Source organism: Podarcis liolepis, assembly GCF_965112155.1.
Source record: "Podarcis liolepis genome assembly, chromosome: 11".
Lineage (NCBI taxonomy): Eukaryota > Metazoa > Chordata > Lepidosauria > Squamata > Lacertidae > Podarcis > Podarcis liolepis.
Window position 1 is genome coordinate 2,178,763 of NC_139565.1, and position 15,325 is coordinate 2,194,087.

Genomic DNA, 15,325 nt, shown 5'->3' on the forward strand with positions numbered 1-15,325 from the left:
ACTAACATTAAAAAGCTTTGCAACACAGTGGAAGGGGACAGCTTTGAAGACAAGAAATCTAAGAGAAGCATGTCACTCACAATCGGCATCTGCAAATATGATATTGGGACTTTTCCCCCCAAGTTCCAAAGTGACTCTTTTCAGGTTGCTCTTCCCAGCAGCTTCTTTGATCATCTTGCCAACCTAAAAGAGAAGACACAACTTGAAACTGTGGTGTGTAACACCATATTTAGACTGTGGTCATTGCTTAGCAAGAGGTTCAGGCTGACCTCTCTTGTCAATTTGAGAGTGGAAAATAGACCTCCAGCTCAGTGGTTGGGCACATGTGGTGCATGTAAAATAGAATAGAATAGAATAGAATAGATTCTTTATTGTCATTACACAAGTGCAACATTGCACAAAGTGCAACGAAATTGGATGCCATCCCTTAAAACAACAAAAGCAAAACAACAACAACAACCAAACAAACAAACCACATTCCAGCCCCACCCACACCACACCCATCAAACTCCCAGGTCACACTATCGAGTTACAGCATTCAAAAAGGCCACAGCTCTTGGATAGAAACTGTTTTTCAGTCTATTTGTCTTTGACTTGATGTTTCTATATCTCCTGCCAGAAGGCAGTAGTGCAAATAGACCGTGTCCCGGGTGAGATGAATCCTGCAGGATGTTATTTGCTTTCCTAAGACAACGGGAACCGCTCCAAGTCATTTGTACCTCTAGTTAAAAATACATTAACTGTGATATGCAGAGTAGAGAACTTTTCTCTGTCTAGGAGACGCTACTAGTCAGGCAATACCAGCCCCAATGGACAAACAGCCTGACCTGGAACAATGCAGATTCCTATGATTAACAGTGCTTTACTAATGGGATATATTACAAAATATCTGTGTTCTGCAAGCTTTGGGGGACTTCTCACACAATATATCAATAATCCTTGGGGTTCAAATGATGGCTCCTGGAAAGTCAATGGGAGTCCTGCCACCCAGATTGGCCAGGCTGTGTGGAGTGTGTGAAGTGAAGGGGTTGGGTGGCATATGAGGTCAGCTATACACCTTTCTCTCACCAGCCCAAAGTGTGTGTAAGTGAAGGGGGGGTGAGTTCCCGGGGAAGAAGCCTGGCTTGTGAAATCACTCTGAGGAGGTTAGCTGTGTGAGGGGAAAAGTGGCCTCCTAAACAACTCTCAGCACCCTTAACAAACCAGCAGATCCCAGAAGCCATGACTGTTTAAAGTGGCATGATATTGCTTTAAACGTGCAGTGCAGATGGGGCACAGCCAATTCAATAGCAGCTTCAGTCTAAGAATATTAATATCAAGGAAAGTGTCAGGAGTGGAGCTTAACAGTTGCTTATATCAACTTTTGGGGGCTAAAATGTGGCCAAAGTGTACAGGTGCATTTTTGTCAAATACCCCACACAGTGAAAAATATCTTGGTCCCCCGCCACACTATTCTTCATTAAAAGTAGTCCTTTCTAAAATACGAAGCATGCTCACAATGAGGGAGATAAGCTACCTATTTTTGTAGAATGCAACTTTCTGTATAAAAAAGAGAGATGAAATAAAAATAAAAATGTGTATTTTTATTTTTAAACTGAAATTTGAGGGGGGAAACAAAAGACTATGCCAAAATCCAAACTTCACCCTCTCCTCAGCTTTGAAGAATCAATTTTATATCCAAAAATTCTTTTGCTTGAAGAGATATTCTTTCAAATCAAACACTGTGTAGATGTGTTTGAGGTAGAGTATAACAAGCAACAAATCATTTCTGCGACATTGTTTAGGAAGCTCACAGTCAAAAAAGGTTAACATAATTACACAACCTAGGCATTAAATCACTTGTCAGAGTCTGTGTGGGTGGGTTGAGGACTTTTGTGGTGTCATTTAATCACAGGGTTAGGCAAATACCTCAGTAGAGCCGGTGAAGGCCACTTTATCTATGTCCATGTGACTGGAAATGGCTGCGCCAGCCGTGGGTCCATACCCTGGCACAATATTCACTACTCCAGGTGGAAATCCTGCCTGAATATCAGAGGGGAAAGAAGACAGTTGTACCTCTCAGCCATACAGTTACTGCACCTGTGTTATTTACAATATTTCATCCCATCCGTTCTCAAAGAAACTCAAAGAAAGAGTGCATACTCCTCTCTCCCCCAACCCCCAACCTTCACAAAAACTTGTGGTAAAATGCATGCAACACTATTGTGGTGAAAAGCTAATACAGTGGTACCTCAGGTTACATACACTTCAGGTTACAGACGCTTCAGGTTACAGGCTCTGCTAACCCAGAAGTAGTACCTTGGGTTAAAAACTTTGCTTCAGGATGAGAACAGAAATCGCGTGGCGGCGGTGTGGCGGCAGCAGGAGACCCCATTAGCTAAAGTGGGGCTTCAGGTTAAGAACAGTTTCATGGTTAAGAACGGACCTCCGGAACGAATTAAGTACTCAACCCGAGGTACCACTGTACTTGCAGAAGACGCCACCTCCCTTCCAGAGGCAGCATGAGAAGAAGCTCTGTCGTTGCTCCGGCTAAGGTGGCCAACTAATTAGAGGTTTTAGGCTTGTTGTGTTATACCAACAAAAGCAGTTGAAGTACCTTCTTGAGATGCATTATCTTTTCTTCCTAGAAGGCTAATAGCTCTCTTTTGCAACACAACCCTGTGGGGTGGGGACTGGGGCAAAGTCAAATAGCAAGTTTTGTGGCTGAGCAGGGATTTGATTCTGGGTCTCCCCACTCTTAACTCCAGCCCTCTAGCCACGACCTCATGCTGGCTGTTTAGCATGGATGTGCTTTATTTCACATTCCCCTGTGACTCTAAAAGTATGCACGAAACATTCACTTCAGTATCCTTATTGTTAGGTGGCAAACTGTTCCTGATGGGAACACAGTGCAATCAAAGCCTGATTACTTGGTCAAAGGTCTGATTCACACATAACAGTTGTGGCAAAAGTGCCTCTGCCATGCAGCCAGATCCCTAAGTGTCCTAGTAAAGATCCCTATATAGGAACCACAAGGGCTGGCAATTATTACCTGCATTTGCATCACTGGGAAGGAGAGGCTACCTCGGAAGCAACCATTTCCTGCCCACCAGATTTCCTGTTTGAAGTTACAACCTGTGGGTGTCGCGAGGGGCAGAGCCATGCCAAAGTGGATTCTGTGCTGCTGCAATTAATTTTAGCAAATGCATTGGGCTTGAAAGAGGCTCTGTTGTGAAGAAAAAATATTTGACAGATTGCCTTATAAAGCAACCTGTTGCCTTCTCAGCATATAGTCTGTGATGAAAAGGGCATATTTATTATAAAATGTGAGGCTTTTTTCTGGCCTAGAACATGCCACTAGTACCTGATAGTCTTTGTTTTCATGCCACTGAATACAGCCCAAATGAAAAATCGGTTGTACTAGTATTGTCTTTTAAGCTGAGTGAGTGCATAGGTTTTTAAACTATGTGGTTTGACTGGCTTGTGAATCAGAGGTCCTGTGATCTGTCATGTTCTGGTCCAGGTGCTCTCCAAGTCTTACATACACACACATGCACAGCTGCATACTGTATAAGGATTTTGTTCACTTGCTTCTTGGAGAGTTGACCAGGAATGGGCTGGGGACTTAGAAAGTACAATAAGCTTTGAAGGGGGCTCAGGTTCAAAGGTAGTTGGTGAACCTTCTGGTAGCATCAAGTCAGAACTTTTCTGGAACTTTCCAGATCATGGATCATTGACTCACAAACAAGTTAAACTGGAGGCACTCGATATTATTCAACAGGTTTAGTTTAAACACTGGGACTGTGTGTAAGGATCTGAAGCCTAGACCACTAATCCAAGACTGGCATTAGAAAATAACTAGAACCATGATCTCAGACTCTGTCCTATCAGCAGCCGTTGAGGTAAGAGGACAGAAAACACTCCGGGCCTCTCTTCCTTTCCATGGTTATTCCGTTTTGGTGGCTGCAAAACTAAACCTATTCAGCTGGAAGAAAATTCTCTGTCTACTACAGAATCACTTCCTTTCCCCTTCCCCTTCATCTTGCCCCACCCTGGAAGGCTGCATTGTTTATGTTCAGGCTTCATTCAGCAGAAGGGCTCCATCTGTTTAAAAATCTGTTAATATCCATAACATGATCGACACCCTTAATATTAGAATGTTGGTCTTTAAGGATTCATTTATTGACAATCTATGACTTTTGAGCAGATTCTCATTGCTTTATGAAAAGTGGAGAAGAGAAATGCTAGTGAATACCAAAAAATAAAATAAATGTGAATTCCAAATGGTGATTTTCAGTGTGAGTCACCCGTTGCAGGCAGAGTTACTTGTTGACCCATAACCATTTAATTGCAAGTGGCATTTCACTGTTTGCTCACTTTTGCTGAGTCACTGTTGCCGTGGCAAGAACAAGATATGCTGAATCACTTTTGTTAGTTCTTTGGTTGGTTACTTATTAGCAACACTTGCCATGACCACAATTATCTTCAGTTTATTTTCCTTTTGTACAAAAGGGGACAGGGAAAAGATTTTAGTTGCAAACCTAACCTCACTTTTGTACAAACCTAACCTCACTTTTGTACAAAAGGGAACAGGGAAAAGGTTTTCGTTTCAAACCTAACCTCCTACATGAGTAAGCTCCATTGACTTCAACAGGACTTGCCTTTGAGTAAGCATGGTAAAGACAACCACCTTAGCCTTAGCTCCTCCAGTTACCTCTCCATGCTGGGAGTATTCTTAGCTTATTTTTCTGCTCAGGAACCACATAAAATTATTTTTCACTCCAGGTTGCATAGCAAATACCATTGTGCTGAAGAATCCAACAGAATGCTTAAAAATGATTGTACCTGTTACTTTCATACACCAGTTCTAACTATGTTTTCTAGAAACTTAGGGCTTATCCACACTTCCTCTTGTTTCATGGCTTTCCTGCAGGGAAAACCGCTCCTTAGTGCTCAATCAGTGCAAACAGCAATTCACGTTTTCTCTGGATTGACATTTGCTCCAATTTAGCACCAAAGAGCCAGTTTTCCGTGGGAGAGTTGTTGGGCAAGGGGAAAACTTATCTGATCTGTGCCTAGGAGGCATGGGCCAAGTGGAAAACTGCTCAGATGTGTGCTTTCCAGGCATTGGACAAGATGAGTCCTTAATGCAGCCTGATTTCTACATGCAGCAGAATGGAGTGGGAGAGTGTACCAAGGTTAGAAAGTGGGCTGTCGAACTTTGGATTGCAGGTGGCATATCCAATTGTTCAATGCTTCTGCACTAAAACAAAAACTATTCCTTCCCTGCAAGAAGAAAACCAGCAGATCTATGTCTCCCTATGTTACCATCTCATTTGGCTGCATTGGTACATCTAGCCTACATGCTACTGATCTGAAGGAGAGTTGCTTCTAAGCAAAGACATTTTGCATTACAGCCCTATGAGGTGTGCATTTATCCTGGGCACACCAAATATGATGCTTGTCAGTTTTGTGCTTGGTAGGGTAAATATTTCAGTCACAAAGTTAAATTAATATCTCAAATTACAGACAAGAGTTTCATTACTGAGATACTTGCATGAAAAACCACCTCCCCCGCCCCCGCCCTCCAGACCAACATTCTGCTTTTCTGAGCTCTTGTTTGCTTTTGCTTCCAGAAGGCCCTGATGATTGCCAAGATGTTCAGTTTGCTAAGCTGCTAATGATTTGTTTTCTGAGCAATTTAGACTGGAAAGCTATGTGAGGCTTCATGCCCTTGACTTGCTTCAGTGGTTTGCAGTGCATTACAATTCCCCAAGACAAGGTTAGACATGCTGCAAGCGGCACTGACACAAAACAGAACAGCCCTGACTGTTCAGAAGCCCTGCGAAGGTAAGGGCTCACTCACAGTCACATTTGGGAACATGCACCTGGCAGCTTTGCTACGGCAACTCACCTCTTTAATTAAAGACCCCATGTGAAGAGCCGTTAGTGGAGTTTGCTCTGCCGGCTTGACGACCACGGTGTTTCCGCAACAAAGAGCAGGGGCAATCTTCCAGACAAACATAACCAGTGGGAAGTTCCACTGAAAAGGCAGCACAAGAACAGATGACCAACAAATCACAGCAACACATTCTCCTATCTTTCATAGTCTCCTCACATCCTTTATGCTCCCTAATGCTCTGTGGGTCTTGTGCATTTTCAGATTCAATAAGCGATGAAGTGAGCCCAAGTGGACCCTTTGTCTTTTCAGTGTGCTGGCTCGGGGCTTATCTCATGGACTGACCCTGATGACAGAACCACTGCCGCCTGTGAGATCTCCCCATTCTCTGTGTGGCAGAGGCCTAGGATGACGCTATCTTTGCACCCCTGAGAACACCTCCTGGGCTTTGGCTATGACATCTGCTAAGCAGACCCACCCTTCCAGTTCATGGAAGATAAACTCATTCTTTCCAAACCCTGAAACAACTTCTGAACTGGAAGTGTGTTAATTGAACTGATAAACAGCTCCCTCCCCGATTCCCTTTGTTAAATGGACCTTTTGCAGGAACTGACGCAGGACATTGCAGGTTGCTTTGATGGTCACAACAAAATAGCTCCTTTTGGTGTCTCAATCATATTACAACACAGTTGGCTGCTGAGCTGCAATCAGTGTGTAAGGTCTTTATGATTGCGAGCGGCCTGCCTATCTAACCAAGAGAAGGCAGCATCAAGGATGTGACAATGACACATGCACTCTGCTCATCAACACATGGAAAACTTAGATAACATCCACACCATGGCTCTGCCCCTCCCAAAAAAATGATGGGAAGTACTGTTTGTTAAGAGTGCCAGAATTGTAGCTTTGTGAAGGGTAAACTACAGTTCCCAGAATGCTTTGGGTTTCTGGGGATAAACTGCAGTTCTCAGGATTTTTTGCAGACCTTCTTGTTTGCAATTTGGCTGATGTCCACAGTTTTCAGACTGATTGCTCACAAAACATTAAGGGATGTTTAATGATTTCTATTTTACCCTCCATCATTCTGAAATTTGGCAGAATTCAGAAGGAGCAACCATGCTTTGAAATTTAATCAAATTCAGCTCCCCACAAAAAAAGTTAGAGAACGATTATTTTTTGGAGAAAGCATATTTTAGAGAACAAAAGCCCCTGGACCTATTTGTTAGCAATTTAGTAGGCAGGCTTTATCTACTCTGAAGGGGCTGTCGTACCTGGAAGTTTTATCCACGTCTGCAGAAGTGGGGGGAAAGTTATGCTATTTTTAAAAGAATCAACATAATGCTACTTAAAAGTTCAACATAATGCTACTTAAATAAAAGACACACGGTTGCTTCCAAAATGCCCTTCTGTGAATGGAAGGAGTCATTCTGTTTGTAGACAAACATTTGATTTAGTAGAGGCTTCTACTAAGGTAAGTAACAGTAGCTTTTTTTGGCAATTCTTCCTCTCCACTATGCCCTTAAAATCTGCTCCAGAGGGTTGGGGACCTTCAAAAAGGGCATGGAAGGTGGTCTACTCTGCAGGGAGGAGGGGAAATAGACAACATCACCCCACCTTTTCCATTAGCAGAAGCCTCTGCTAGACAAACAGAAAGACTTCTGCTTTTGCAAGGTCAATGTTGGATGCAACCCATTTTCTCCATTATATCAATGGATCTAACTCACAGGAATAATTTGTCCACATACTCCAACAGGCTCATGTCTTGTAAATGTGAAATAGTTTCCATCTAAGTAAGATAAGAACACATGGGTAAGATGCAAGCATAGCTAAGGAAAAGAAAATGTCTCACATTATTCAGCATTGTTCCATACTATTATAATATGATACTATCAAAAGAAAAGGTAAACATATCTAGATTCGACCAAACACATAAGGTTGGAGGGCAGAATGAATGCTCCAATTCTATAAGCAATCATGTAGAGAGATCTTTCAGCTCTTGTGTTTTGCCATAGCACAAGGCTGCAGAGTTTCCCCCCACTTTGATAATTTTAACAACACAAGCATAACAAAATTGCCATGGCAGGGAGTTAAAGTTACTGCTCACAAGGAAAAAACAGATAGATGGGGAAAGGCAGAGAACAAACTAACCAATTGGCAGCTAGTCAGGAGGGCAGTGAAGCATTTAAATTAGCCCAGATGTCCAATTAACCAGCTGTAATATCTGAATCAAGTGGGATGGATGGAATCAATGGTGACATTTCCTGTTAGCAGGACCACCGTGCAGCAGAAATCCTAATATAAGGATCATATACAAACATGATATAAGAATTGGCTACTCCTAAACATGACCTAGGGATGGAAGAAGGGTGATGACTAAGACCTGCTGACCTCTTTTTAAAAATTATTTCTGTCAGGACTCTGCCATTTGCTGCAGCTGTAGGATCTTCACTAAAAAACATTATGGAACTAAGTAATACAAAATATGTCAACCATGGTTTTTTTGGTGGTGGTGGTTTTTTTTAAAAGAGGCAATATTGGCTGATAAAACTTTACCCACCACAGCTCTGCACTTATGTAACGGATTTTTAAGGTTACACTTTTCTCAGATGACACATTCATGTAGCTGAAAAATGTTACTGAACATCTCATCCAAATCAGCTCTCTGCTCAGAAACTTTTTATCAGAATGACTCACCCATTGGGATGGTCCGTCCTTGGATTTTGTCTGACCAGCCTGCACAGTAGCGCAAAGTGTTAATGCAGCCGCCTAAGTCCATTAAGTAGGAGGTGGGGAAAAGCTTACCCCCATTAAGGCTCTCCATTGTCTAGAACAAAATAGGTTGAGTAATTAATCATTATAAATAAGTAAAACAATATGGTGGTCTATAACCATTGAGTGCTCTAAGCATTGTGCAGTAGGGGGGGGGGTTGGGAACCAGTGACCTCCCACCCTCCCTACCATGGGCCATGCTGGCTGGGGCTAATGGGAGCTGGAATCCAAGAACATCCCGAGGGCTACTACTATTCTGCAACTCTGGCTTATAGGCCTGGCACCTTGTTGACACTAAGGTGGGCATTGAAGGTAGCACTGGTAGGATCGCCCTCCGTGTGGCCTGAAGACGCTAATCTAGTGTATGCATCAAAGTCCTAATGTAGCACACTAACCTTACGTTCAAAAATACAAATAAATGACACAGCAATTGGTCGTTGTATAAGGCATGGGCATGTCTTGCACAATAAGTGCTTGCAGAAAAATGAATCTTTAACTCATGACAGACCAGCTCTTGGCAACACCCTCTGGGCTTCTTTTTTAAGTGGCTGATCCAGAATGGCTGCTTTGTGCCTTGTGATCAAACACTGCAGGATGAAGTAAACATTAAGGTCTGCCAATCTTTCATTACACAATTCTGACAAAGGATGTTACCAGAAAGATTTCTAGAGTAAAATTTGCCTCTTTGTAGAACAAAAAAGGACTGCATGTTGAATGAAGTCCCAACCGAGTTGTTTATGACTTTACTTAGGCTGAACACTTAGGCTGTACAAATTCCATTGACTTCAGTGAGATTTAATAGCTTAACGGTGCAGAGAATTTGCAGTCATAAACTTTTAATGTGCTCTCTTCCAAAAGGTTTACAGCAGCTGGGGAAAACAAGTATATCAAATATACAAAAAACCAAAAACCACACACACATACCACAAAAAGAAGCATTGTTCATCTCTGTCCAAAAAGTATCTTTTGGCATTGAATGATAGGTAATTTATAACCATTTATAAGCCCAAATGTGGTTAGATGTTATTTTAGTTCTGTCCCCTTCCTCTGAGCCTCAATTTTTAGTCTGATCCTGGAATCATTTGGTTGGTGGCCTCATCCTGAATCAAAACATCACCTATTCACAATGGCTTTTCATTTTTGAACCCCTTGGGGGAGATGCAGGATTATGAATCCAGTGGATCCAAAGCCATCATTACTCTGCCTATTTCAAGGCTTTAACCCTAGTTCTTGCTGGTAGGAGAACCACGATTGGTAGCTTCCTGGCCAGCTAGGCTCAGTGGGGGAATCTATAGCATTTGAGTCAGGTGGCCTTATCCTGACCCCTCCAGCAGCACAGATCAGTGGGCTTAGGAGTGTACTGTAAGGCTGTAATCCTATACACAATTACCCAGGAGTAAGTCCCATTAAACTTAAATATTTCTGAGTAGACATGCGTAAAAATACACTGTAAGAATAGACAAACTATCCAAAAATATTGAAAGGATTTTAATGTGTAGTGTTTGAAGTGCAGAACTAATTCAAAACAAGAAGATGGGCGGGCCTGCTTGAAAGAATTGTGATTAGTAAGGTATGTCTTTATGGAAAAATAAACATATTTTAGCCTAACAGTAGATTTGTTGTTCTTGGCTAAGGAAATAGTAGAAAAGAAATGATTAAACCCAAGGTAAGTTTCCACTGCCGGCAAATACATCCACTTTATCTGAGATAAGCCCATGAGTTTGTTCCATTTCTGCAATTTCCCCCTTCTTTGGGAGATGATAATCTCTTTCTCTCAGGTTACAGGGCCAAATATTTTTTTCAATTATTATGTAGTATTTAGACAATAAATATGTTAGTAGTGATCATTCACATTAAATATAACAGGTTAAATTTTTAAGAATGGAATTGAACATTCTATGTTTGATTATCAGACACCAGAGAAGAGCAACTGGAGATGATTTTGAGATACCTGAGGCTGCAGTGCTGACACAGCACCACACGGATGAAGAACTCTGGGAGGATATAGCTAAACAAAGCAATTCTTGACATAGCAACACTGGTATCAAACCGAAAATTAACATACTTATATATATGCCATAGTTCCAGATTTTCAGGGGAGGGAGGGGCTGCAGTTCTCCAGATGCTGTTGGACTAAATCTTCCATTAGCTCCAGGCAGCATGTTGGTAGTTGTGAACCATCTAGATGTTGCTCAACTACTACTCCCATCACCCCTAGTCGTTGGCCACATTTGTTGAGGCTGATGGGAGTTGCAGTTCAGCAATGTCCAGAGGGCCTAAGGTTGTCCACACTTGTTGTAGACTGTAGTCAAACAACATTTGGAGAACCACAGTTCCCCACCTATGGTCTAGATGGGTATAGAAGTCAAGAGTCAGTTGGAAGCACACTGACTGATTTGGCGCAGTGGAGGAGATGTGTGTCTGCTCACCCATCCCAACTTTTGCTTTCAAAATGACTACAGGAGCTCTAATTGACAGTTTCCTTTTATTCTTCTTCTACAGCAACAGTGGGGAGACATGATCTTTAAATGGCATTAGCCAACTTTGTCAGTTTTGCTAAATACAGAAAGGAAGACAGTAGTCTAAATCCAATGTCAAGCAGAACACAACAACAAGCCGTTGTTTCTGAGGAGGGGATTGTTTGTGGTTAGATATTACTATGCCGTTTGATCAGCTGAGGTATCTTAGAATGAATGTTCATCCCTACCAACTTTCCCCGACTTTCTAAAACAGATTTCGGAATTTGTCTTTCACAACATTGAAGCAAATACTCAATTGTGTTCAGAATAAGCCAGTCTCCAAATATTTCAATTGCTTAAAATGTGGTCCATGTTTTAGACTTACAGCTAAGAGGAGACGATCCCTTTCAATTAAGTCAGCTAGTTTGTTCAATAGCCTTCCTCTTTCTGAAGCATCCATGGTTCGCCAGCAGGACCCAAGTTCAAAAGCTTTTCTTGCTGCTTTAACCGCTTTGTCGACATCTGCCTGTACAGAAAATCCATTTAAATGCAGTAAGTATTAAGCATATGATGCTCAATTTATTTTGACTGAACCGTATCAGTGGTACATGAATTCTAGTGAAATCTGAGTACTGCATCTCCAGCTTTACATATGCCACTGCCAGTGCAACCCTGGGAATACCACATCCTTGTTGCTCCATCCTGCCTTCTTCTTCCTCGAAAAACCATGGATGTAATATAGGTGCTAAAAACTGTGACCCAGTGCTGACATGCAGACATTATTTACTAGAGGTGTGTAGTAGCAGGTGTGAGGCAGAGGGTGCTTCCCCTTCCCTCAGCCAGTGTGATGCCAATAACCCCCCTGAGCTGGATCAGGGCCCCACAAAGCCTTCTCTCACTCTGCTGTCTATATCCTTTTCTGAACTTATATCTGTTTTTTCTTTATCTCTGTGTTTCTCTAGGTCCATGAGCAAGAGGCGAGGCTGTGCTAAATGTTGCCTGCAGAACACTTAAGAATTCTGAGACTTTTTGTTGTTGCTGTGAGTAGCAGAGGATTTTTGTTCAAAGTTAAATGCTTGATTTAAGTTTTTTAAAAGTGTCCTGTGTTGATAGGTTTTGAGCAAACAAACTCCTGGAAAGGCATAACTAGGAGTCCATTTGAGGGAGGGGGCAACTGTGCCTCCTAATCCCCCATTTCTAGGCAGCAGCAGAATTTTCCATTCTCACCTACAGACCTTCCTTTTTGCTGGTGTGGAGTGAGGTCCACACACAGTTTTCTATGACCCCTCAGCCACAGGGAGTACATCCCTATCACTGCAACCCTATACACATTTTCCTGGGAGTAAGCGCCATAAAACTCATTGAGATTTGGTTCTGAGTAGACATGCATAATATTAGACTGTAAATGTACTTTACATCCCATGGACCATTTTTGAAATAGATGCAATCATGCTTTAAGCCATTTAGTCTTAGAGAGCGCAGCCTAAATGAACAATCTAATTGAAAGGATACTGTTTCCCATTCCCATGTGTGTCTTTGATTTGTAATCCCCTTTTGATTTTCCAAGTTGTTTTTTTTAAAGTAATGCACAATTCTTTGTTAGCGCTATTGAACATCCAGATTAAAGTCTTAAAATCTTTTGGCTCACTGCCTAAGTACTAAGCTCTGAAGTTTACAATTACTTGTATAATTAGCTGATTTTTTTAAAATAAATTGCTGGATTCAGGGCCTACTTAATTGTCAATCTACATTAGGAATTTTTTTTGTGGGTGGGGGAGAGAAAGCTCAAACAAATCAATAAACGGTTTGTAAACCTTTCTTTTTTAAAACCTTATGAGAGCCCCAAATGTTGAGTAAATCACTGGCACAGTTTAATTCAAGATTGCTCAAGCAGCGTACCCACCTGATTTGTAACAATCTTTATCTGGGGAAAGAAGCTGGTGATAAATGGAAGTGACAGTTTATCCATATTTCTTCTTTAGAAATTTCTCTGGGATCAAGGTGGGGGTAGTTCGGATGATATTATAGGCACTAGCCAATCAGCGCTGCACGTAACTAGCATCTCCTACACACATTCAGAATCAGGATTTATTTTTAAAAAGAGCTTTTTAAAAAGCTCACTTGGATTGGACACAGAAATCAGGAGTCCAAACAGTCCTCTCTGTTTTAGGGTTGCCATATTTCAAACAGTGAAAATCTGGACAATTGTTGAGCTTTTTTGGCACATTCACACACAAAAAATCGCTTAAAATGACACTGCCAACATGGGTTTCCATACATGCCGGATATGTCCGGCAAATTCCGGACATGTGGCAACCCTACATCTGTTCAAAACATGTTGCATTTGTCTTCTTAGAGCCCTTCTTCAGTTCCCTGTTGTTTCAAGGATGGTGCTCAGCTCAGTCATCCCGTTAGCAGGCAGCCCATCCTGGGTCAGGTTAGTCCCATTCTTAGGACTTTTTGCAAGTGAGCCAGAATGCCCCTACTTACCTCGGCTACGTTCACATCAGGAGCTTAAAATGCAGCAAGTTCACACTCCCCAGCTGAATTTGAAATCACATTTTTACACTGCTGTACACACTAGAGAGGGGGTAGTGATGGCTTCATCCTATGCTTATCACCTGATTTATTTTCCCATGCCTGCAGCCCCTCAAACTCTTATTCAATGAAGCTGTCACCTGCACCTGCGTAATGGATGTTTCAAATGTACACACCTCAGTTTAGCTGTGGCTTAGGTTTCCAAATTGGATGGAAGCTGGCTTAAGAGAAAACACATCAAACAACAATATTTATCAAGAAATGTAGTTTATGGCAAGTGTCATGTGTGCTTGGGTTTAAACACCAGTGATTCGAGGGCAGTGGAGTCGGAGTCAACGGTAATGTGCACACAGCCCCAGAATGTGGCTTTGATTCTCCAGTCCTTGGACAATTGCCACACCGTGTGACTGATTTTATATGATTGTAGAGTTGGAAGGGACCACAAAGGTCATCTAGTCCAACCCCTTGCAGTGCAGGAGACTTTTTGCCCAACGTGGGGCACAAACCCACAACCCTGAGATTAAGAGTCTTGTTCTGCCAATTGAGCTCTCTCTCAGTGCCATTACTTCTTCTCCCCTGCGGCAGAGGTTTACACCCAAATAAAGATAAAGTCCATAGAAAGGAAAGCTTACCTTATCTCCTTCTGAAACATCACAAATTTTCTCTCCAGTCGCAGGGTTAAGGACTGGGAATTTTTTGCCACTAGCTGAATCATGCCATTCATTGTTTATAAATATCTGCAAGGGAATGGAAGACAGACAGATAAATTGATGACATTATGTGACTCCTTATCCCATTTCCATCCATTGCAGTGTTGCAAAACAATGCATCGGATAACCAAAACGGCATCCTGGCAACACTATGAGTCGTGATGACTTTATTGAAATGTATTAACTGTTTTGATTAATCTGTTGCTGTAGTTTTGTTTTATTTATATGTTGTTGTGTCTGATATCATAATGATTGCAATGTTTGAGGTTTCTATAAATGTTATTGTTATTATTTTGAGCCACTTTGAGTCCAACATTTGTTGTTGGAAAAGCAGAATACAAACATTAAATCAAAATAAAATCAATCAATATTTTTATTTTTCCACCCTGCAAAACACACAACTTTCTGAAATGAAAAAACAACACATAACAGTCATGCTCTTGTTTAAAGAAATGTCATAACCAGGAACTATTTAGAGAGAGAGTTCAGAACTATGGCCACTACACAACTATATCCCCCTGTCACAATTTTTTAAAAAAACACAAAGAGAGTGTTAATCCCTGATATCTTTTTCTTCCTGGCTCATGTTGAGTTGCACTGAAAATACTGGTAATGCTATTAAATCCAAATGTGTGTGTGTGTGTGTGTGTGTGTGTGTGTGTGTGTGTGTGTGTGAGAGAGAGAGAGAGAGAGAGAGAGAGAGAGAGAGAGAGAGATATTCCTGGTTTCTGAAAACAAAGTGGTTGTGTAAATTGATCCTAAGGCTGATTGGTGGAGATGGCAGACTAAAGAGATGCACAAATTATTTGTTTTACACTGAGGAGATGGAATTACAAATATTTTTTTCTTGTCAATATTTTTTTAGCCACTCACTTGACTTCTAAAGATCCCCATCCCACCATTCCACTTGCTTGTTAAAACCACCTTCTGTTTCCTCAGCCTTCAGGGGACCCTTATGGACCTCCTGACAGCAC

General features: G+C 41.7%; 1 protein-coding gene across 2 annotated transcripts in view; it reads right to left on the minus strand.

Annotated features, from left to right (window-relative positions):
* ALDH1A1 (aldehyde dehydrogenase 1 family member A1) overlaps positions 1-15,325 on the minus strand; it is a 60,836-nt gene that overhangs the window by 10,823 nt on the left and 34,688 nt on the right. For both annotated transcript variants that reach the window (XM_083464952.1, XM_083464951.1), the window contains 7 exons: positions 14,274-14,378; positions 11,489-11,629; positions 8,570-8,699; positions 7,600-7,661; positions 5,894-6,022; positions 1,909-2,022; positions 81-183 (listed from right to left, as the gene is read on the minus strand). In XM_083464952.1, coding sequence (XP_083321078.1) covers positions 81-183; positions 1,909-2,022; positions 5,894-6,022; positions 7,600-7,661; positions 8,570-8,699; positions 11,489-11,629; positions 14,274-14,378 — 784 coding nt within the window. The remainder of the gene's footprint in view (positions 1-80; positions 184-1,908; positions 2,023-5,893; positions 6,023-7,599; positions 7,662-8,569; positions 8,700-11,488; positions 11,630-14,273; positions 14,379-15,325) is intronic.